Source organism: Acanthochromis polyacanthus, chromosome 4 (assembly GCF_021347895.1).
Source record: "Acanthochromis polyacanthus isolate Apoly-LR-REF ecotype Palm Island chromosome 4, KAUST_Apoly_ChrSc, whole genome shotgun sequence".
NCBI lineage: Eukaryota > Metazoa > Chordata > Actinopteri > Pomacentridae > Acanthochromis > Acanthochromis polyacanthus.
The window spans coordinates 12487489-12510037 of record NC_067116.1 but is presented as its reverse complement, the minus strand read 5'-3'; the positions used below and the strand labels follow the sequence as shown (position 1 = coordinate 12510037).

The following is a 22549-nucleotide window of genomic DNA, read 5'->3' as shown; positions in this document are numbered from 1 at the left end:
ATTCTACAATTCTACAATTTCATTTGGCAGACGCTTTTGTCCAAAGCGACGTACAACACAAGCAAGAATTCAGACATAAGGAAAAACCTGTAGTAAGTGCAAAAGTGCTTCAAGTGCAATTGGTCAAAGGTTGCAGAAGAATTGCCAACCAACCCCCCCCCCCCCCCCTTTTTTTTTAAAATCTTTGTCAGCGCAACAATTGAAGACTCAATTGTTTAGAGAACACCTAGGCACTTAATCTGACTCCACCTTAGGGGTAGAATAAGTCAGGTGGTCCAAAACCCAGCATTTATTTAGCGCTGACAAAGATTCAAAAAAAAAAGGGGGGGGGGGGGTTGGTTGGCAATTCTTCTGCAACCTTTGACCAATCGCACTTGAAGCACTTTTTGCACTTTTTGCGCTTACTACAGGTTTATCCTTATGTCTGAATTTAGCTGTTGTTTCTCACTCAGTTGTGTGTCATGCTAGCTGTTAGCCATAGCTGAGAGATGTCTATCAAAGATGGCATGTGGTTAAAAAAAAGAAAAGAAAAATGGAAATGTAAGGATGACTGTTGTCTACAAAACAACTTCTAGACAGCAGTTTTGCCAGTTTAAAAATGTATTGTATGTGCTATCACTTGTCTTCTTCTCATAGAAACTCTCCCTGATTGCCTGAAACATTTTATGCATTTGCGAACAGTATGTAGATTTCACACAACAACAAAGCTTTACTAATAAACAAACTACAAACATGTACACTTAAAAATGCTTTCAGACTTTCTATCACATTAAAAATATGTCAGCCACCAATGACCACAATTCACTGGGGCTTCAGTTTTCAGGGCTCAAGAAGGACACATAAACTGGGCCTCTGACTTGTCAGAGCAGGAATCCACAAGTGTAAATAATCTTTTGTCCAGGTAAGGGTCATTTTGTGCTTTCTGAGCATCTGCAAGGGTCCAAAAGAGTTTAGACCACACAACATTTGTTGTCTACTCAATGTCCGCACGGCCCTTCTGTGGATGTCAGCCCAAAGTTTGTAATCAACTGTGCAAAATGCAACTGCACTAAATGTTCATGGAGCGGGAAAACAAATGGTGTTTAATGCAAGTGCTTTTATGAGGAGAAACTGTACAATATCCATCATCCACACCTTTATAATAGAACATTAAAGCGGTGCCGTAGAAGTAGTCTCTGGGGGACTTTGTGTGCATCGACAATGCCCACACATTGTGAGAAGTTCCGAATTCTCCAGACATCTTGTACTTTGTCTGCCCACTGTGCTCGGCACACCTCGGCAATATTCACATGGACACAGTGCTACAGTCCAATCTGCAACCAGCTGCTATATCCCAATAAAAGCACGAAGTCACAGCATTTCAGAAACGTCTACAGCAGTGGCCTATTTCTGTGTGCTATATGAGCAAACGCAAGCCTCTGTAGATGCCATACTGTTGAATACACACTGTTGAAATAATGTTAGATGAGCTCGCTGTTGGACAGCAGGGTCTAACTGCTTGGATGCTCAGTCTGGCACTTGGAGCTGCAGTGTAGCACAGAGTTGACACTAGCCAAACAATTACAACAGCTAACCATCTGTAGTGTAGGGTCTGATGGCTTGTTTTTGGGAAACCAGCTCATAACGTAGGCTGTGTGTATGTTGCAAGGAGAGACTGGTCCATTGATTGTTTTTTACATTACCATCAAAATCCTGGAGGCCTAAGACAGAACAAACCGGAAGGCCAGAGGGAGACAATTTTAAACCTGCAGACACTAAATAAAGTGATTCTGAGTAATGCTTGCTGATGTTGTTAAGAGTGTGATTTACAGCAATTTTTTTGTAGTTTTCAGTCTTTGTTTTTTTTTTTTTTTTAACACAACAATAAAACCAACTTACACTGTTGACAACATTACTGTCTGTGAACTGGTCCACCTTCTTGTCTGCAGCCAAATTCTCTGCACATTTCTGTAAAATCTATTTGACACAAGGACTTTTTAATAATTTTATGCTGTCCTCTGCTTGGGTTTGAGGGTTTTGGCTGTTGACTGAACAAACCAAGTACTTCAATGATGTGATTTTGAGCTTCAAGGAAATAATGTTGATTATTTTCTCTTGTTTTCTGATATTTTGTAAACTTTTTATGTTGAAATCGTCTTGCTGACTCAGTGGCTTCCCTTAAAACTACACTAAATACTATTTTACCAGACTTTAACTATTGACAGGCCCTTACACACTGTAAATACTTTGAAGTTCATTCAACTTCAAGTTCTCCTGCTGCAGTGAAATTTTTAATGTCATGTCAGTGTAAACATGTACATAAAAAGTGTTACATGTAGAAAAGTGAAGATGATCAACTGTTAGACTCAAGAGCCAAGCCGTGACACTTTGAACTTCAATTTTGCTATTAGTCAACAGTGAATTTATATAAAATAATACCTACTTACAACCCTTATCACCTGCGATTACTATCATGCTTTGACTGCATTTTGAAAATCTGTTAAATTTTATGAGTGTCAAATTGTGTTTTTCACACTTGCTGTTATATTATACAGTATCTGATCTGCACACACACAAACAACCTCTGCTGGGATGTTTTTTACAGTAGCCGACATGCTTATATCATCACCATGAGGTCAACACTGCTGAAAAACACTGTTGGAATCAGGTTGACTTTGACCTCGATGTTGCTCCTTCTTCTGTTTTTCTGCTGTTATGTAACTTTCGAGTATGATGGCCTCTCCATATGCACTGAGCATGTGTGTGTGTGTGTGTGTGTGTGTGTGTGTGTGTGTGTGTGTGTGTGTGTGTGTGTGTGTGTGTGTGTGTGTGTGTGTGTGTGTGTGTGTGTGTGTGTGAAAATGAGAACAGGAAGAGCGCTCTTACATCAGGAGATGCCTCCCCACTGGCTTTATTTTTATAATCATAATACGTTAATATCATCGCAGTGCAAACACTTAGTATAAAATATTGTCTTTAACAAAATTTACATTCACATAAAACATCTCAATAAATACATCTTCAACAAAAGAACTTGACAAATATCGGATCATTCATAATATATCTCTGAAAAAGACTCTACAATGTACAATAATAGCTAGTAATACCTACATATAACAATTGAAACCCGTATCATACAGTATGAAAATATCCAATTTACAGGAAAAATATTGTACACAACTCCTTTCCATCAACTTCCTTTCAACTGTTTAAAGCAAGTGTATAAAAATCCTCATTTTAAACCTCTTAGAAACTTAAAGTAAGTAATCAAGCTACTATATAGATTGGAATCTATTTTAAATATGATAAGAAGTAAACATAATTTCGGTCATTTTATGGTGTCCAAATAAATCTCTCCAAAATCAACACTTGCTATCATTTTGATTTACAAAACTGTTAATGAACAGCTCAAACAGTAAAAAAATACAGGCATTCAACAAAAGGAAATACACAATAACCATAGCCACGCATTCAGTTGTGCTACAGCTCAACACAAAAAGTTTGATATGTTTACGAAAATAGGTTGGCACATTTGAAAACCAGCTACCTGTTGACTACAGCAGGAGCGGGGAGGAGGAGGAAACCCCGGCCTGATGTCAATCTATCCTGAAATATGTCCTCAAAAAGGTTTGCACACCAAGCTCATGAAGAAGACCTTAAAGCACCTTACATTCAAGAGGACCGCTACCTTCAGCGCATGCATGAGGACTACATTAAAACAGAGTCACTGTGTGTCCGCTGCTTGGCCTGCATTAGTTTTTCATCAAAGCATGCATGTAAGAGCCACAGGCTTGCAGGCAGTGCATGCTAGAACAGATTAGAGGAGAGTTAATGGCTGTGGTAAGCTGTACTGTGAGTAGCATGCTATACCATAAAATAAATCATCTGGGTTTGCATGAGGAAACCAGACACGGAGGTTTGGGTGTCTTCTCATAAACATAAGTTTTCTTTTCTTTACCAAAGCAGCTTTAGTTCATAAAAATAGTAGAACAGAATATTTCAACAATAGAAAATATTTCTTCATAAACAAGCACGCAGAAAAAAGTTTTCTTTTTTAAATATAATTTTGATGAGAAAGAAGGAATCACACCCGCACAATACAGAAAATAGGTTTTCTAAGTCATGCTTCTACTCCACAGATATACAGACTGGTGTGGCTAGCTATGCACACTCTATTGGCTACAAACACTATCAGGTCAAAGTAGGATCCAGCTGAATACAGCATGCAAAGGGTGAATAGGCTGAGAGAGGAGACAAACCGCTTTATTGCTACACTTTGACGAGGAAGAATCTGGAAGTCAAGCATCACAGGGAAACAGACAGCAAACATGACTGAATGCAGCAGTGGCATCATGCACTTAGACACCGAGCACTCTTCTCGGGGAGTCAAGAATTTACCTCATGTGCTGTTTGAGGTTTTTAGTGAAAGGGCAGAAATGTACTATACTGCCCCACACATGATTGAAGGCAATGCCCTGTTGTGTTTTGGCAAGTTTATACCATTAACTGCCTTTTACAATTATGCATTTGGCTTCATCCATTTCAAAAACACATATCTCTTGGACAACAGTGCTCCTGTAATTAATTCATCTGAACTGGTGTCCAATAAATCAATAAAGTAACCCAAAGGCAACAACAAATAATGGCAAAGAAACTCATTGTGAGGACTGGTCGCTAAGGCAACAGCACTGATTTGGTTTTATACTGAGAGAAAAGGGTCAGGTAAAGTTGTTAAAGGAATTTCTGGGTGTGGCTGTTGTAAGAGGCTTGTGTGCTACACTATCAATTATGCATTGTGATGTGTTTTTATTTTGATATAGTATATTATAGTAGTGGGTACAGTTTTGGCAGTTGACTCTGAAATCCAGGAGACATCCTTGGCCTTTGATTGATGACAGAGCAACGTGGCTAAAAAATCCTGTACCCTGCTCATGACACCCTGCAGTGTGAAACAACAAACAGGACTTGAGTGTGGACGGACAATCTGATCCAGGCCGCCACCGAATCAGTCCAAAACATAGTCCAAGCCTGAGTCCCGACGATTACTGTCTCAAGCTCCCTGCGTTCCACAGACAGTAGAAGAAGAGTGGAGAACAACGTTTCCTCTTTAATAAGCTTTCTCTGCTACAGCCTTCTTACTGCCATTTCAGCTATTTATCCATCTCCACTCTTATTTTCCATGGTCACCATGGAGACAGTGTCCCTCACACCATGGCTGTGGACACAGAGGGCAGGTACCTGGTGGTGCTGGTGGAGGTTGTTGGTTTAGCCATGCTTGGGCTGCTTGTTCTGATGGTGGAGTATGTGGTCACGGTCGGAGCGGGGCTCAGCCTGGTGCACACGCTGCTGTGGGTGAGCACACTCGATCGGCGCTCAGCATTGCCAGGCTGCTGTTGGGTTTGAGATGCCCTGCTGGTCTGTCTGCGCCCCTCCAGGAAGTATGTAAGCATCTGACCTTTACCCTTCACGCTAACCTGGCCACGGCACACAAAGTTGTAGTGATCGGTGATGAGGCGATAGACATCCTCTGTCACCTGCAGGAAAAAAAGAAGAATGAGAAGGACATCACATTGCACATAAAGCTAAAGACTGATAAAGACCAGTAACACACTGAGAAATGCAGTTAGATCCCTTTAACATGGACATAAACCATGGAGTTGCAGAGGTTTCTAATCATTGTGAAACTTGTGCATTTTATGCAATGGACAGTGGAACACAAAAGACAAAGAGGTGTAACAGTGCACAAAAAATGTACGCTTGTCACAGAGGGCAGGGGCGGTGTTGGCATTCAGGAAAAATCGGCTGCCTGAGCTTGGATAGGCTGATACGATTTCTTCTTTCAGTGAATATTTGCCCTATTTTTGAGAACATTCTCTCAGATGGAATCGTAGTTGCCACAGTACAGTCTCCCCTCCATCACTTTCACCAGGTGGGGGAAGACTGAGGCCTTAGCCTGCCACTAGCTCAGTGGGTCATCTGCTTGTTGGATGAGGGGCTCCTCAAGATACTATCTCATCTCTGTTACAGCATCAGCTGTAGGATTTCTCCTTGCAGCATCTCCTGTAGCTCTTTCATCAAAGAGCTTCCACACAGCAGAGGTTTATGGCTCCTCCTCCACTTGGTCCTCTCATGGTGGAAGTTGCTGGCTTCTGGGGTACATTTTGCTGCTGCTGCACTTACTCTCTGAAGTGCATCATCAACAACTCTGTTGTCATTGAAGGCAAGCTTCTTAAACCTAGGATCCATTTACACAGAAATTGTAGATTTCTGCGAGGACAGTGTGAAACTCCACACTGCATTAAAAAAGGTGGGAGCTGTCTGTTTTGATTCACTACAAAGCATGACACCTCACTAGGGAGAGAGGAGAGAGGGTTGGTCGGAGAACCCAGACACAGACACACAAGAGCAGGCAGAAACGGAGATTTATTACAAATAAACCAAGAACTGAACAGACCAAGAAACACCAAGCTAAGCAAACTCCAGTCAAGAAACTGAGGATTAAACGAGAATTGAGGAAATAACTCTAAACAACTAAACAGACTCGCAAGTACAGTGGTCTGCAAAAGTTTGGGCACCCCTGACAATTTTCAACGTTTTCCTTTATAAATTACTGTTTGTTCGGATCAGCAATTTCAGTTAAATTTATCATACAGCAGACGAACACAGTGATATATGAGAAGTGAAATGAAGTTTATAGGATTTACAGAAACTGTGCAATAATTATTTCAACAAAAGTAGACAGGTGCATAAATTTGGGCACCCTTGTTGTTTTATTGATTTGATCACCTTTAGCTCTAATTATTGGAACACAAAATTTGTTTGGTAAGTTCACTGACCCTTGACCTACATACACAGGTGAAGCCAATCATGAGAAAGGGTATTTAAGGTGGCTAATTGTTAGTTGTTCTCCTCTTTGCATTTTCTCTAAAGAGTGGCAACATGGGAGTCTCAAATCAGCTGTCAAATGAACTGAAAGCAAAGATTATTCATCATGGTTTAGGGGAAGGATACAAAAAGCTAGCTCGGAGATTTCAGCTGTCAGTTTCCACTGTGAGGAACATAGTGAGGAAATGGCAGACCACAGCCACAGTTCTAGCTAAGGCCCGAAGTGGCATTCCAAGAAAAATCTCAGATAAGCAGAGGTGAAGGATGGTGAGAACTCAACCCACAGACCAGCTCCAAAGACCTACAACACTATTTTGCTGCAGATGGTGTCACTGTGCATCGTTCAATTATTCAGCGCACTTTACACAAGGGGATGCTGTATGGGAGAGAAATGTGGAAGAAGCCTTTTCTGCACACATGCCACAAACAGAGTCGCTTGAGGTATGCTAAAGCACATTTGGACAAGCCAGCTTCATTTTGGAATAAGGTGCTGTGGACTGATGAAACTCAAATTGAGTTATTTGGACATGAGGGGTGGTATGCATGGCGGATGAAGAACACAGCATTCCAAGACAAACACTTGCTACCCACAGTAAAATTTGGTTCCATCATGTGGGGCTGTGTGGCCAGTGCAGGTACTGGCAATCTTGTTAAAGTTGAAGGTTGCATGGATTCCAGTCAGTATCAGCAGATTCTTGTGAACAATGTTCAAGAATCAGTGACAAAGTTGAAGTTGCACCGGGGCTAGATACTTCAACAAGACGACCCTAAACACTGCTCAAATTCTACTAAGGCATCCATGCAGAGGAACAAGTACAACGTTCTGGAATGGCCATCTCAGTCCCCAGACCTGAATATTATTGAAAATCTGTGGTGTGATTTAAAGCGGGCTGTCCATGCTCGGAAACTATCAAACCTGACTGAAGTGGAGATGTTTTGTAAAGAAGAATGGTCAAAAATACCTTCAACCAGAATCCAGACCCTAATTGGAAGCTATAGGAAGCGTTTAGAGGCTGTTATTTCTGCAAAAGGAGGATCTACTAAATACTGATGTAATTTTTCTGTTGGGGTGCCCAAATTTATGCACCTGTCTACTTTTGTTTAAATAATTATTGCACACTTTCTGTAAATCCTATAAACTTCATTTCACTTCTCTAATATCACTGTGTTCGTCTGCTATATGATATATTTAATGGAAATTGCTGATCCAAACAACCAGTGATTTATAAACGAAAATCTTGAAAATTATCAGGGGTGCCCAAACCTTTGCATACCACTGTAGCTATGGAGTCCAGTATGGAGCAGCTAGGCCGGACAGGCAGCGGAGGCAGAGGCAGGGAGAAATAGAGGAAAAGGGGGAGAAAGAAAGAAAGAAAAAGAGGGAGAATAAGGTACAAGGATGGGAGCTGGGATGGATCATGACAACATTTTAGTATAAACAAAGACAACAAATGTATACATTTTTACTTTTTATTTAGAATATGAAATTAATCTGTTCAGTGCAGAGTACAGCTATCCAGCTTTCCAGGCGGACAACTGGTGCATTAGCAAAATGTTTTAGGTCAAGCATTGTAGGATTTTAGTTCAGGAGCACAGATACATGAATTGATACTATTTGGATCACAGGGCACAGGCAGGTACAAGTTCACCTACTGTTACACCCTTTGTATATAGGATACAGACGTGAACAACCTATATGAGCCATTAAAAAACATAAAATTTGACAGCAAAATACATTCAGAACACAAAATTCAACAAGAAAAGAACAAAATATGCACAATTCACAAACAATGATACAATAAAAGCGCCTTAAGATGTTCAGATTGTTCATGAACACATGACTGATTCTTGCTACAGTCCCTCTCTGGCTATTGAATAAATCAACTTAAAAATGTATGTGCGTCTCAGAGTTACATATCCACTCTCTGCAGCTCAGTACACCAGGTCACCTACGACTTTGTACAACTTCTCTGTGCTACACAATGGCAAATTGTAATACTGGAGTCATTCAGCCATACATTTTTGAACTAGAAAACCATTCTGAAGGATAATGATTCAGAAGGCCATTCCATCCATCCATCCATCCATCCATCCATCCATGCAGGCAGGGGACCCTGGACAAGTCACCAGTCTATCACAGGGCTACGAATAGAGACAAACAATCACACTCACATTCACACCTATGGACAATTTAGAGTCACCAATTAACCTCAGCATTGTTTTTGGACTGTGGGAGAAAGCTGGAGTACCCGGAGAAAACCCACGCATGCACAGGGAGAACATACAAACTCTTTGCAGAAGGATCCCAGGCTTAGGCTGGGACACAAACTGGGGATCTTCTAGATGCAAGGTGACAGTACTAACCAGGTCACTGTGCAGCACCATATGTACATATTAACAAAAGACCCACTTTGCAGTGGATTCAGAAAGCCTCTTTTACCAAATTCCATAAATAGAAATATGTCCGTACATGTGGATGGAAGAGCTGTACCTGTATCTTTCCTTGTACTCCAGTACTGTCCATCCTGCTGGCTACGTTCACTGTGTTCCCCCAGATGTCATACTGAGGCCTCCTGGCGCCGATCACTCCTGCCACCACCGGGCCCACATTGATACCTGTGTGTGAACATCACACAGCGCAGAAAAGTGCTGAAAAATACACAGATTTTTCAAAAATGATGATAAGACCTTCTATCTGTATCACTGTCCATGTGTTTTTTTAAAAATATGTCTTATTTCCATGTCATTTAAAAAGGTCAAAACTTAAGATTTTTTATTTCCCATTAGCTGTCCTAATGTGACAAGGACAGCTCATATGTGTTTCCAGGTTCCGAAATTCCAGAATGGAAATGATCAATGCCAGTTTAACTGGTAATAATAATAATAATAATAATAATAATAATAATAATAATAATAATAATAATGATAGCTGTCTCTCTATAAGCAAGGTAAAAAGACAACGTGGTTAGGCAGAGCATTGCAAATTTGAGTTTTAAAATCCAGTTTTTACTTATTTCTTAGTAATCAAAATCAACATGTTCATCTCTTGATTTTTCTATTATTAAAAACTTGAAAATAATATTAAGGTTTCTGTAGACTGTAGAGCTAGTGATCTAATAAGAAACCCAAGGCCCCAGTGTCCGTATGAATTAGTATCAGTACTCACACACTTCAAAAATGGCTAATTTGCAATCATGTAAAGTTTGGGGAAAAGCTCTGTCAATATTTTTGAGGTGAATGCTATGTGTGAATGTGAATGTTGTGATAATTTAACAATGTGTGGATTCCGTTCATTTTCTGTAATGACAAAGTGATTGCTGCATAGAATATGTCTGCCATTCACCACCAATACTCATAATGAGACTTAATTCTGATTCAGATGGGATTTATTCAGAGGGAAGGTGATTTGAATATCTCCTGCTCAGGTCAGTGATTTTTCTTTCATATGTGGAGAATTCTTCACCGTCTTACCGTTATTTGCAGCTGAAATTACCTTCTTTTGTTCAGCAACAGGTAATTTTCTTTTCTCCTTTTTCTTGAACAACAGAGTGAGCATGATTTGGAAGAATTTTTTGATATTTCACTATCCTCCTGATATAAATCCTGCCCGGAGTGAACTTAAGCTAACATGTTAATACCAACATATGGGCTTATTTGGGGAAGCACTGCTTATACCATGATGATCGTCAATCACTGAGCATCACTTGTATTTTCACATAGGTTTCAAATCCAATCCAGACTGATGAGGCAAATTACTAGGGACCAAAAGGAATATTTTATTGCCCACATAATGTTAATCCACTGTGAATGGGTCTTTCGTATCATCTTCAGAATATTAAAATATTGTGTTTAAGTCTGCAAAATAAAAAGTCATGTTTCCATTTCTAACACTATGATGACATATCTCTGCAAGTCAAAGGTGTTGCCTCATCTTTGCAGCTGGTTCTAGAGGATTTCAATGATGGACAGAGTCACGACAGAGCTGCTAACTTTGTTTTTTTTTCTTCACTTTCTGGAAAGTCAGTATTGCACAAAAGTTGCATTTCTGGAAAGTGGGTTCAGGAAAGCACAAAAGCACATGCTGTTTTTACACATGGAGCCCCACAGTGAGCAGACAGGATGGCATTGTGTACACCAGGTTACACTGGGATTAAACAAGGGCTCCTGTTGCAGGCTCCCCACAGGATACCCAACACAATGGAACCCAGAACTTCAGGGCTCGCTGTGACGAGCTTCCTGGAGGGAACGTTTTTCTGTGATGCATTTCCTACAAAACTTACCGGCACTGAGCGTCCATGCTGTCCACTGCAATAGGTCAGGAGCTATGACATCAGTGTTTATATAGGCCAGTGAGTGTGTTTGTGTGTCTCCAAACTCACCTACTCTCAGGACAAAGTCATTGTAGGACTGGTAGTTGATGGCATCAAGGACGTCAAACATCTCGATGGCAAAATCTGACACTGTGCATAAATGTGAGGTGATGGACTTCTTCGCCTAGGAAAGAGAAAAAATACACAAATGTGAAGAACAGGCTCATTAATGCAGAAATGTATCTGCTTATACCTGAGTGGAGTGATATTAGTCTTCATCTCTGCTTCCCTGCATGATCACACATATTATTATCTATGAAAGCTGTAAAGGTGTGTATCAGGTTTTCCCCAAAGTCAAACCACCGCCGCAACTCATTGTTGAGTTTGCATAAAGTTCTGCAGAAGTTGCAGAAAGGGCTCTTTTGTCTGTCAGCTTTGCAGGGTTTTAAGAAACTTTATGAATGCAGAATATGCTGACGCCACAGAGGCTGGTAATCCCTCACAGAGGATTTTGTGGACTGAAACGTGACAGTGTTCTAAATATCAACACCCAGAAAAATGTACCTGGAAACACTAGGCCTCTCAAAAATGCTGTGCACATTCTGAACAGTTTCAAAACCTGCTAATATGCTGCAGTCACACACAGAAACTCATGCAGGATCTAAACATGGCTACAGCATGTTTACCTTGGAAGCAGTTGTAGGAACCAGCCCTACTGCAGCCATGTATGTACTGCCGATGGTTTTGATTTTCTCGATATCCCTGTAGCACTCTTTATCCATCAGCTGCGAGAAAATGGGATAAAAATAGGAGGAAAACATTACAAATATCACAAATTTCAAATCAAATTGAAGTAAATTGTCAGTTTAGGTTTAAATATATATCATAGGTTGTGCTGGTGAACAAATCCAAATGCAATTATATGGACTATTTTAGCAAGTTTGAGCAAATTAATGCTTTATGTTGCTGATTATAGATTCAAGCAGGCCAAACGTCATCTGTAAGTGATTCTTTATTCTGAAGAACTTTCCCAACCGCAACCATTGCTTATTACATTGCATCATTAAACAGTATTTTTTAACCCTCAGTCATGGCCGCAATGTCATCTTTGAAAATGACATGGAGGTCATATTGCACTGAAGCTGCCCTCCAGATTTTGTAAAGAGCAGGCAGACATGAAATCTGCATGAAAAAAGATACAAACTGCTGATTTGTGGACGGAGGGATGGAACACATCACATTGCTCACCTCATCAAAGTCGGCGATGATCTCATTGAGCAGCCTCAGACACTCGACTCCCATGTTGTTGCCGTCCAACTCAATGTAGAAGTCATTGAAGTTGGCGATAGAGGCAAACAACACTCCAACCTGAGCATAGGACTGATAGTACAGGTCCTAGGGGGTAGCACAGTTCAATCAGACTGATTATAATGGTCACCACGGATTTAAAATACAAAATCCTGTTGTTGTGGGCAGAAGGCCTTTGAACTCCAAAACCGCTGGCAGGTTAAAAAGGCATGCTATCTTTAAGAAATACTGCCAAACTTATACCATTTTTAGAGCCAGAAATCAATGCAGTTAGGCACCATTCTGTCTGAAAACAGAATTAAGCTTAAAATCAGGATATTTCATCATATTTGCTTTATTTTATATGCCTTCATTTGCATTGCCTTCAGAAGTAGTGTTCCTGCATTAGATTTAAAGTATTTTCCATTAGATTTGTTGAAGTGTACTTGCAAAATTATGCTTGAACACACTGGACACAAATCCCTTTCGCCTTACATTATAAAGTCAAGCTCCAGCTGTGAAGGAAATAAACTGTATTTCACCACATAATCACTTGTACGTACTACTGCTGCTTGTGAATTTCTGAGTGTTTTCATACTCTCACACAGAAACAGATTTCACATGGGGTGTACAGTAGTTACAGATATTGTGGAACTTAAAAGCCACATGCATTGCTGCTGCCAGTTCAGATCAGGATTCAAGAGAGCTTTTCTTTCAGTCTTTTCAACAAAATAGCAGCTGCGTCATTAATGAACAGCATATATATATATATATATATATATAATTTTATATATACAGTGCCTTGCGAAAGTATTCGGCCCCCTTGAACTTTTCAACCTTTTGCCACATTTCAGGCTTCAAACATAAAGATATAAAATTTAAATTTTTTGTCAAGAATCAACAAGTGGGACACAATCGTAGCCTAGCCATGCTAGACCCATGTTTCTGACGGCACAAGGGTCTAGGGAGGCTCGACAGGGAGGGAGGCGGGCTAAAAGGTTGTCTATCAAATCCCTCTGCAGCAATTGGGTAGGTATACAACCAATCAACGCAACGAATAGGCTGACGTAGTTCCGAGAGCACCGGCGGATTGTGGCTAAGTCCCATTAGCTTCCCAACCAGCGGAGCCGCGGAGCCAACTGGTATATTAAGGATTTGCCATATCCCGTCGGCATAAGTCCAAATACGTCTTTCTTCTCAATGAAACACTTAAGTGCCGTCCTTTGTTTATCTTTCAAGTTGAATTTTAGCTTCAAATCTTTAAGGGCTGTGGACAAAGCCGAGTCGAAAGATAACTGTTTATTGTGCGCTGGTTGTTTCTGTCAGAATCGTCACGCCTCTGTCGTCACTTCGTTACGCCCGCCTTCTGACTCTACACTTCATGGTGATTGGGCCGGCCAGTTTTAGGAGAATCCAGCCTCGAGCCTTATGGAGGGTAACTAGACCCACCCTGGCAGAGAATTAAATTCATTGCCGTGGGTTGTCTAGCGCGGCTAGGCTAACACAATTGTGAAGTGGAATGAAATTTATTGGATATTTTATACTTTTTTAACAAATAAAAAACTGAAAAGTGGGGTGTGCAATATTATTCGGCCCCTTTACTTTCAGTGCAGCAAACTCACTCCAGAAGTTCAGTGAGGATCTCTGAATGATCCAATGTTGTCCTAAATGACTGATGATGATAAATAGAATCCACCTGTGTGTAATCAAGTCTCCGTATAAATGCACCTGCTCTGTGATAGTCTCAGGGTTCTGTTTAAAGTGCAGAGAGCATCATGAAGACCAAGGAACACACCAGGCAGGTCCCAGATACTGTTGTGGAGAAGTTTAAAGCCGGATTTGGATACAAAAAGATTTCCCAAGCTTTAAACATCTCAAGGAGCACTGTGCAAGCAATCATATTGAAATGGAAGGAGTATCAGACCACTGCAAATCTACCTAGACCCGGCCGTCCCTCTAAACTTTCCCCTCGAACAAGGAGAAGACTGATCAGAGATGCAGCCAAGAGGCCCATGATCACTCTGGATGAACTGCAGAGATCTACAGCTGAGGCGGGAGAGTCTGTCCATAAGACAACAATCAGTCGTACACTGCACAAATCTGGCCTTTATGGAAGAGTGGCAAGAAGAAAGCCATTTCTCAAAGATATCCATAAAAAGTCTTGTTTGAAGTTTGCCACAAGCCACCTGGGAGACACACCAAACATGTGGAAGAAGGTGGTCTGGTCAGATGAAACCAAAATGTAACTTTTTGGCCACAATGCAAAACGATATGTTTGGCGTAAAAGCAACACAGCTCATCACCCTGAACACACCATCCCCACTGTCAAACATGGTGGTGGCAGCCTCATGGTTTGGGCCTGCTTTTCTTCAGCAGGGACAGGGAAGATGGTTCAAATTGATGGGAAGATGAATGGAGCCAAATACAGGAGCATTCTGGAAGAAAACCTGTTGGAGTCTGCAAAAGACCTGAGACTGGGACGGAGATTTATCTTCCAACAGGACAATGATCCAAAACATAAAGCCAAATCTACAATGGAATGGTTCACAAATAAACGTATCCAGGTGTTAGAATGGCCAAGTCAAAGTCCAGACCTGAATCCAATCCAGAATCTGTGGGCAGAGCTGAAGACTGCTGTTCACAAACGCTCTCCATCCAACCTCACTGAGCTCGAGCTGTTTTGCAAGGAAGAATGGGCAAGAATTTCAGTCTCTCGATGTGCAAAACTGATAGAGACATACCCCAAGCAACTTGCAGCTGTAATTGCAGCAAAAGGTGGCGCTACAAAGTATTAATGCAAGGGGGCCGAATAATATTGCACGCCCCACTTTTCAGGTTTTTATTTGTTAAAAAAGTTTAAAATATCCAATAAATTTCATTCCACTTCACAATTGTGTCCCACTTCTTGTTGACTCTTGACAAAAAAATTAAAATTTTATATCTTTATGTTTGAAGCCTGAAATGTGGCGAAAGGTTGAAAAGTTCAAGGGGGCCGAATACTTTCACAAGGCAATACATATATATGTATGTATGTATATATATATATATATATATATATATATATATATATATATATATATACATATATAAGAAACATATTGTAGAAATACTGGAGATGACTTGGATTTTGTTGGTTCCAGTATTACCAAAATATATCTCTGTGGGGAAAAACAAATCTTAAAAACAAGCACAACAAAAAAATCAGGCTATGCATGTGACTAAATGTCACCCTTTAACATCAGTTAGTCAAAGTGACCTTTTTGGAAATTTGAGCAAACAATGCTACTTATGTGCATTAGTGAGATTTTGCAAAAGGGACAAAATCTGCAAAAGCGAGCTCAAAAATAAGGAAGGACGCAAAATAGTTCAGCAACTGTTCATTGAAACAGTCATGTCATGATGTCTCATCTGTATATCATAGTTGCATAAGGACAGCAGGCTTGCAGGTAAAAACTGTAGTTTCAGATACAGTGAAAATGGTTTTTCAGCCATTATATTGGAGCAGCGAAACTCTGAATTCCGGGCAGCAAAGTCCTGCTGCATTGTGTTATGAATACAGTCCATGAGTGAACTTTGGACTAGAGGAAAGAGAGGAAGCCTTTCTATACACTGTAGCTCCGAGGGGTCAGCAATGTGCTGGAAACATACTTCCTGACTTCCTGCCCCCACTACTTACTAGTCTCAGCCTCAGATGACCCCTGCACTGTCGGCTGCACAGTCCCACTGATTGTGGAAGGTTCAACCAGTGCTGCTTTATGTTATTGTCATTATTAATAAATGCAGATAACTAGTAATGTCAGTGTGGCCATACAACTCCAGCGCAGTTCAAAAAGCTGTGGTAAATGACTATTCTAGCTGGAAACGGCAGATTTTTAATGGAATATCTACATAGGGGTACAGAGGAACATTTACAGCAACCATCACTCCTGCGTTCTAAATGGTAAAATGTAAGGTTTAAATCCATTCACATTTACATAAGAAATCTGAGCACTAATATCCCACCCACAAACTGGTCCATGTTTTAAATACAGTGTGTAATACGCATAAACTGTCTGAGCACAGCTTTACTGTTTACAAACTGAGCTTGTCCTCATGAAGGGTGATACAGTCCCTGATTCACAAACCAAAGGATGTATGTTTTCATCCCTTTCTGAAGAGGGCAGGAACAGAGATCAGTGAAGGGGCTGTTCATCAATCAGTGGACACAGACACACAGAGGCTGTCAGATCACACTTCCACTTTAACATTACAACACACAATCCAAGTAGCAGTGCCATTGTCCCAACAGCTGGGATTTTTTTCCCCCAACACTTGCAGGAGCACTGAGACGGTTTCTCTGGGAGGTGTGTATGTGTATCTGTCAACACTGACCTCGTAACGTAGTAAAATCAGAAAAATGTCCACTGAAACTTGTTCAGCAGGGCCTTCAGACCTTATTCAACTGAAGTATTTAGAGATGATCAGACAAGATTATTGTTCACTGCATGGATTTGGTCATTTATGGGTCAAAACGTGTTGAATTGACAGCGTTTAATCTGATGAGTATGTGGAAAGTAGTGGTAAAAAGACTGATAAGATGGACATGATTTTTAAAAAATGACATGTCTGAGTTGTAACAGCCATCTCAGTTACTAATGTCATGCATTTCAGGATGTTCACAAAATTTATCCACAGAGTTGAAGAGACAATCATAAGTACTGAACAAAAAATCTGTATCACTGGCACACAAACCTTCTCAGGTGTCTTATGATACTAGAATATATCTGTAGGGATTAATACAGCACAGAGACATTAATATACTCATTTTAGCTATGATATTTCTATGATATTTCTCTGTCATCAGTATTGGTATGTGTGAATTTACACACATTCCTCCCATTTTTAATTAATTATATTGAACTTTTATAAGTGTATGGAAGACACACCCAACAGCATTGCTTCAATAACTGTTATCAGCAGTTTACTGCTGTAACAGTAGGAAAGAACATTCAGTATATCTGCTAAATCACCTCGATGGAAACAACACAACCACACCTGAAGCAAGCAGATATGGAAACACCGCTATTCTCTTACACCACCTTAAAGATCCAAAATTAACAAAGATAAAAAAGGGAAAACATGCATCCATCCATCCATCCATCATCTATACACCATTTAATCCTCATTAGGGTCATGGGGGACTTGAGGGGACACCCTGGGGACACCCTGGACAGGTCATCAGTCTATCACAGGTTACCAGTCTATCACAGGGCTACATATAGAGACAAACAATCACATTCACATTCACACCTACAGACAATTTAGAATCATTAATTAACTTCAGCATGTTTTTGAACTGTGGGAGGAAGCCAGAGAACCCGGAGAAAACCCACACGTGCACAGGGAGAACATGTAAACTCCATGTACAAAAAAAAAAAAAAAAAGAAAGATTCTGGGAACACGAACTGAGGATCTTCTAGCTGCAAGGTGAAAGTGCTGACCACCAAACCGCATTGCAGCCTCCACCCCCAAAAATATGCAGTAATTCTCTGAGCCAATTTTTGCGTAACATATTGTATAGTTTCACTTCATATATGTCTAAAAACTTTTGGCACTTCTCAAATGTATTTATCCCACTTTTAACAGAAAAGTCTTGACACCTTTTGGGCTGTAAGTCAATAAAGCAGCACCTCTGGGTGTTTCAGGAAGCTCCGAGTCTTTTCACAGGCGTTAACGCTCTTTAGACAGATGATCCCTGTTGGATGAGCCTGGGCATGCCGGTGGATGCTCACCATATTCCTGGGGTTTGACATGAGGAAGTGTTGAGCCACATGAGCTGGCAGCAGGTTGAACAGGATCCTCTTGTTGTCCAGCTTCACCTTCTCCATGTCGTCTCTCTCCTCCTCCGCCTGGATGCCATCAGCAGCCACACAGAGAGGAGGACAAGTGGGTATTTAGCAGAGTTACATGTGCACATCTAAAGTGATACTCATATGCTATTGTCAGATTATTACGAACGGTACTGTAGTCTATAGCTTGAAGTGGAGATGTAATTGCTTGCCCTTATCACTAGAGGGAGATAATGATTCGCAAACAAGAAAAACTTTCACCGTCATTCTTAAAATAGAAACATGCAGGCTTTCAAGACCCACTGAGACTACACAAGACTGTGCATTTTAACTGAGGCAAAACATCTGCTCTATATCTATCCATTAATGCCTAAAATTGAATCTCAACTCAATGAATAACATACATATAAAATATAAAAGCAGTCAGTTCTTACATATTTAAGATTTTGTTTCCCGAGAGATGCCTTTGTGTTCACAAAGGAGTGATCTCAATGTTACATCAATAATAATCTACATAGATAAGGATGTAAAAAAGAAATAAATGCTGAACAATCAGGGTTTCAGTGGCCTATAGTAGTAGCCTATATCATCTCATGCCAGTGCTGGAGATGTTCATTTATTTTTAGCTGACACAAGGTGTCCCTAAAGTCTGAACACATAGGAAGTCTCATCAACTATACATTTTTTTGGCTCCACAGATTAAATATGGCTTTGTTGAAAGAAGAAAGAGTTGAACTGGTACTTCTCAGTGGATGTGAAAGATGAACATATCGAAAGATAGCAGATGAATTTAATGCACCTCATCCAAGGAGGATTCCTCTGGGCTTTTCCACGGTGGTGAAGGGGATTAAAAAGTTTAAAGAAGCGGGCAGTGTCATGGACAGCACATGAATACCAAATGTATTAGCTGAAACTAAAGAATTGGTCATGGCTAAAATTCATGCAAGCCCCCAAAAATAATTTCCCTAACCTCAACCCTAAGTCTAAGTCCATCCTGCACATCCACTGAGAAATACCATTTTAACTCTTTCTTCTTTCGACAAAGCCATATTTAATATGTGGATACAAAAATTATAGTAAATGAGATTTCCTGTGTCCAGACTATTGGGACACCCTGTAGAACAAGGCAGTTTGTTGCACTGGCATGAAGAAAAAAAATACAATTTCACTTGAAAATAGTTTATATGTTCTGAAAAGTCCACATTATACAGGCATCACATTACACTAACTTGGTCGACAGTTTAATTAAAAGCACATTGTCCTTGAAACACACATAGTGGAAACAAATATGTTTCCATACACTGTTCAAGGACACCAAATTACACAATACACACAATCAATGCTCAGTCTGCTACTGACACCTTGAGTTTATTGCAAACAAAAATGACTTGATAAGATTTATTTTTTGTTCTAGTGTTGAGTGTAGATGTTTAGTTAGGTGTAAATACAATCCCTAATTGGCACAGTAGCAGTATCAGGTTGTTAATTGTACAAACATACCTGAGTTGCCCAGAGATAGTCGAGCCGCAGCTTAAGGTCCAGTTGTCTCGAATGAAGAGCCAGAGCTCCACAAAACAACAGAACTGCCAACACAGGATCATAACCTTTTGTATGGAGAAAACCAACGCTGGAGGACAGAGACACAAAAACAAAATCGGTTTAACAATGTTGTTATAGAGACAAGAAAATAGATGATTAATAAGTAAGTAACATAACAAAATGTAAATTTAAATAAAACATGTATGTATAGAGGAAAAGGTAATATTTAGGTCCTTTACTAATATCACATTGTAAAAAATACTCCATTATGTCCTGCTTTCAAAATGTTTATAGTAACATATTTAAGTATATTCAGGCAAAGGTACTGCAGGAAAATTACCCAAGAGACGTACATACTGTATTACCATTAGCAATAATAACCTAATAAGGTTATTATTGCTAATGCACTGTTGTAAAAGCAGAATTTTACTGTTGTAGTTGGTTGAAGTGGAGGTCATTTTTAACCTATTTTCTACTGGGCTGTAGGGTTCTAATAATGAATGAATTTCCTCATTATTTTCTGATTAATCGACTGATTGTTTGACTTGTAAAAATTAGAAAATGGTGGAAAATGCCATCACTATTACACAGAGAGTTCACCTTCACAATTCTGGCGTTGTTCTGAAAAATAAAGTCTTCTAATAAAAGTTACATGAACACTGATTGTTTAGAAAATGTTTATATTGTAAAATAGCCTTGAAGTGAAGCTGTCAAGTAAATGTAATATATTACAAAGTATATTTCCCTTTGAAATGCAGTAGAAGAATGAAGCAGTATCAAAAACACACATTAGAATACTTGATTATAAACACATGTTTTCTTTATCAAACAACACATTAGATGCAGCCTCACCCCACAGCTTGGCGGTAGCCGCCGATTTCCATGACAATGGTGTAGGTGACAGAGAGGAGGAGGAGCAGGAGGATCTTCGGGAGTGAGGAGACTCGGAGATAGGGCACCATGGTGAGAGTGCCGGCCACGCAGGACAGCAGGGCGTATGCCATGTTAGGGCAAGTTCTGTCCACTGTAGTGCTGTTGGTGGGTCCAACTCCAGGAGAGTCTGCAGGGGCATCCTCCACAGAGTGGTTAGAGTTCATCACAAGTCTTCCCCAAGGAACACAACCCACCTGGAAGAACATGAACCAGATTATACAGAAGAAATTACACCCACCAGGTGTACTTCTAACACTGGGGGTACTTGCTGGTAGCTCTGTGAGGACTGGCCCATCACTTGAAAATAGCAGTGTTTTGAGCTAAATGCTAACATTAGATGGCAAAATTAAAAGCCAGTTCGTTGTTTCTACATTCCTGTGCACAGTCTTGCAGACAGTCGACGAGATTTTATTCTTACTAAAATAGGCAGTTGGTCTGCAACAGACTGTTGCATTGCTCTTAATACCAAACTCAATATACAAGGTTCTTGTGGACATTTTTCAAAGACTGCCTCTAACTTTGCCCTTCCTACAGGATATAGTAGCTGGTTACAGTCTGATTGTATAACTGTGTGAATGTGATCTTTCTAGAGTGGGCTGAGCACCATGAACGGACATAGCAAAGGATTTCTGGAGAATTTAGAAATTGTTTAAGCATTATTGATAGAAAACATCTACAAATCAAAGCACCAAAGTTGATTACTACAACTCTTAATGATGGATTATAAAGGTGTGGTTGACAGAGAATCTGATCACAAATCACTTCTTAAAAGCAAGTATTTGTTTTGGGCACCATAAGTATAACACCAGCATTAAATCCATGAGTTCACAAGAGTCTGCTTTGGTCCACATGAAACAAATTTTGTCATCTCCCCAAGTCTGTCCATGCAGACAGTTTGCGCAGTGCGAGGCGATGGCAGTAGTGTGCAATATGAAGATACAATACACTTTAAAGCTGCTGTGCGGAGTTTCCGTTTGTTTTCAATTTATGTATCATTTTTTAACAAAGCTTAAATGTGTTAGTCTAGTTCGATACTATAATATAAAGTTAGTATAACGCGATATGAAAATTTATTCCTGAGCTCTGCCTTCCTCTCATAGACCCCCATGTTATTCCAAAAAGCGCCGGTTGCTGCCGACCAATCAAGTTCGAGCTTCAGCTTTGTCATGCTGTCAATCAACGGTTACGCGCACAGCAAGCAAGCCCATGCAGAGGTGGGCGAGCTACGCACTACGCAACCGCGCGCACATTTGTTTTGCTTGTGGAGGAGCTGAGAGAGCATCAGGGATCAGCAACTTCCAGAAAAGTTACCAATCCCACGGCTTGTCAGGCCAAGAGACTGCAGGACGTTTTTTGGCTCGGGGTGCTCGCGTCGCTCCCCGACCACGGCCTCCATAGCCCGCCTGACGGCTTCGTTTAGATGCCGTGGTCGGGGTGCTCGCGTCGCTCCCCGACCATGGCCTCCATAGCCCGCCTGACGGCTTCGTTCAGATGCCCGACCTCCGGAAGATGTTGGGGCGTCTGGGACATACTCTTCATCAGAGGAGTCATGCAATTCTGAACTCTAGATAGAAATAAATAAACAATGTAACACATACACGCGTAAATGCACTCAGTTTGATAAACAACGTCATCGAGAGGGATACACGAGTGTAATCACATATTGAAACTTTACTCGTTCGTCCTAGCAGATTCATGTTATTTTGGTATTAGGACAAGTTAGACTCAATACAGCATTCTAACGTAATTCCTTTATTATTTACTAAATGTACTAAATGTAGAGGAGGG

At 40.4% G+C, this 22549-nt stretch overlaps 1 protein-coding gene across 2 annotated transcripts in view; it reads right to left on the bottom strand.

Annotated features, from left to right (window-relative positions):
- Window positions 1-2861: 2861 nt before the first annotated feature.
- Window positions 2862-22549, bottom strand: part of LOC110955660 (adenylate cyclase type 1-like) — a 105352-nt gene continuing 85664 nt past the window's right edge. The window contains exons 13-21 of one of the 2 annotated variants that reach the window (XM_051947285.1): window positions 20681-20955; window positions 19790-19916; window positions 18233-18349; window positions 12423-12569; window positions 11861-11959; window positions 11244-11358; window positions 9356-9480; window positions 8129-8169; window positions 5392-5513 (exon numbers count right to left, since the gene is read on the bottom strand). In XM_051947285.1, coding sequence (XP_051803245.1) covers window positions 5510-5513; window positions 8129-8169; window positions 9356-9480; window positions 11244-11358; window positions 11861-11959; window positions 12423-12569; window positions 18233-18349; window positions 19790-19916; window positions 20681-20955 — 1050 coding nt within the window. In that variant the 3' untranslated portion in view covers window positions 5392-5509. Of the gene's footprint in view, window positions 5514-8128; window positions 8170-9355; window positions 9481-11243; window positions 11359-11860; window positions 11960-12422; window positions 12570-18232; window positions 18350-19789; window positions 19917-20680; window positions 20956-22549 lie in introns of both variants that reach the window. The other variant, XM_022200742.2, reaches the window with a different exon arrangement.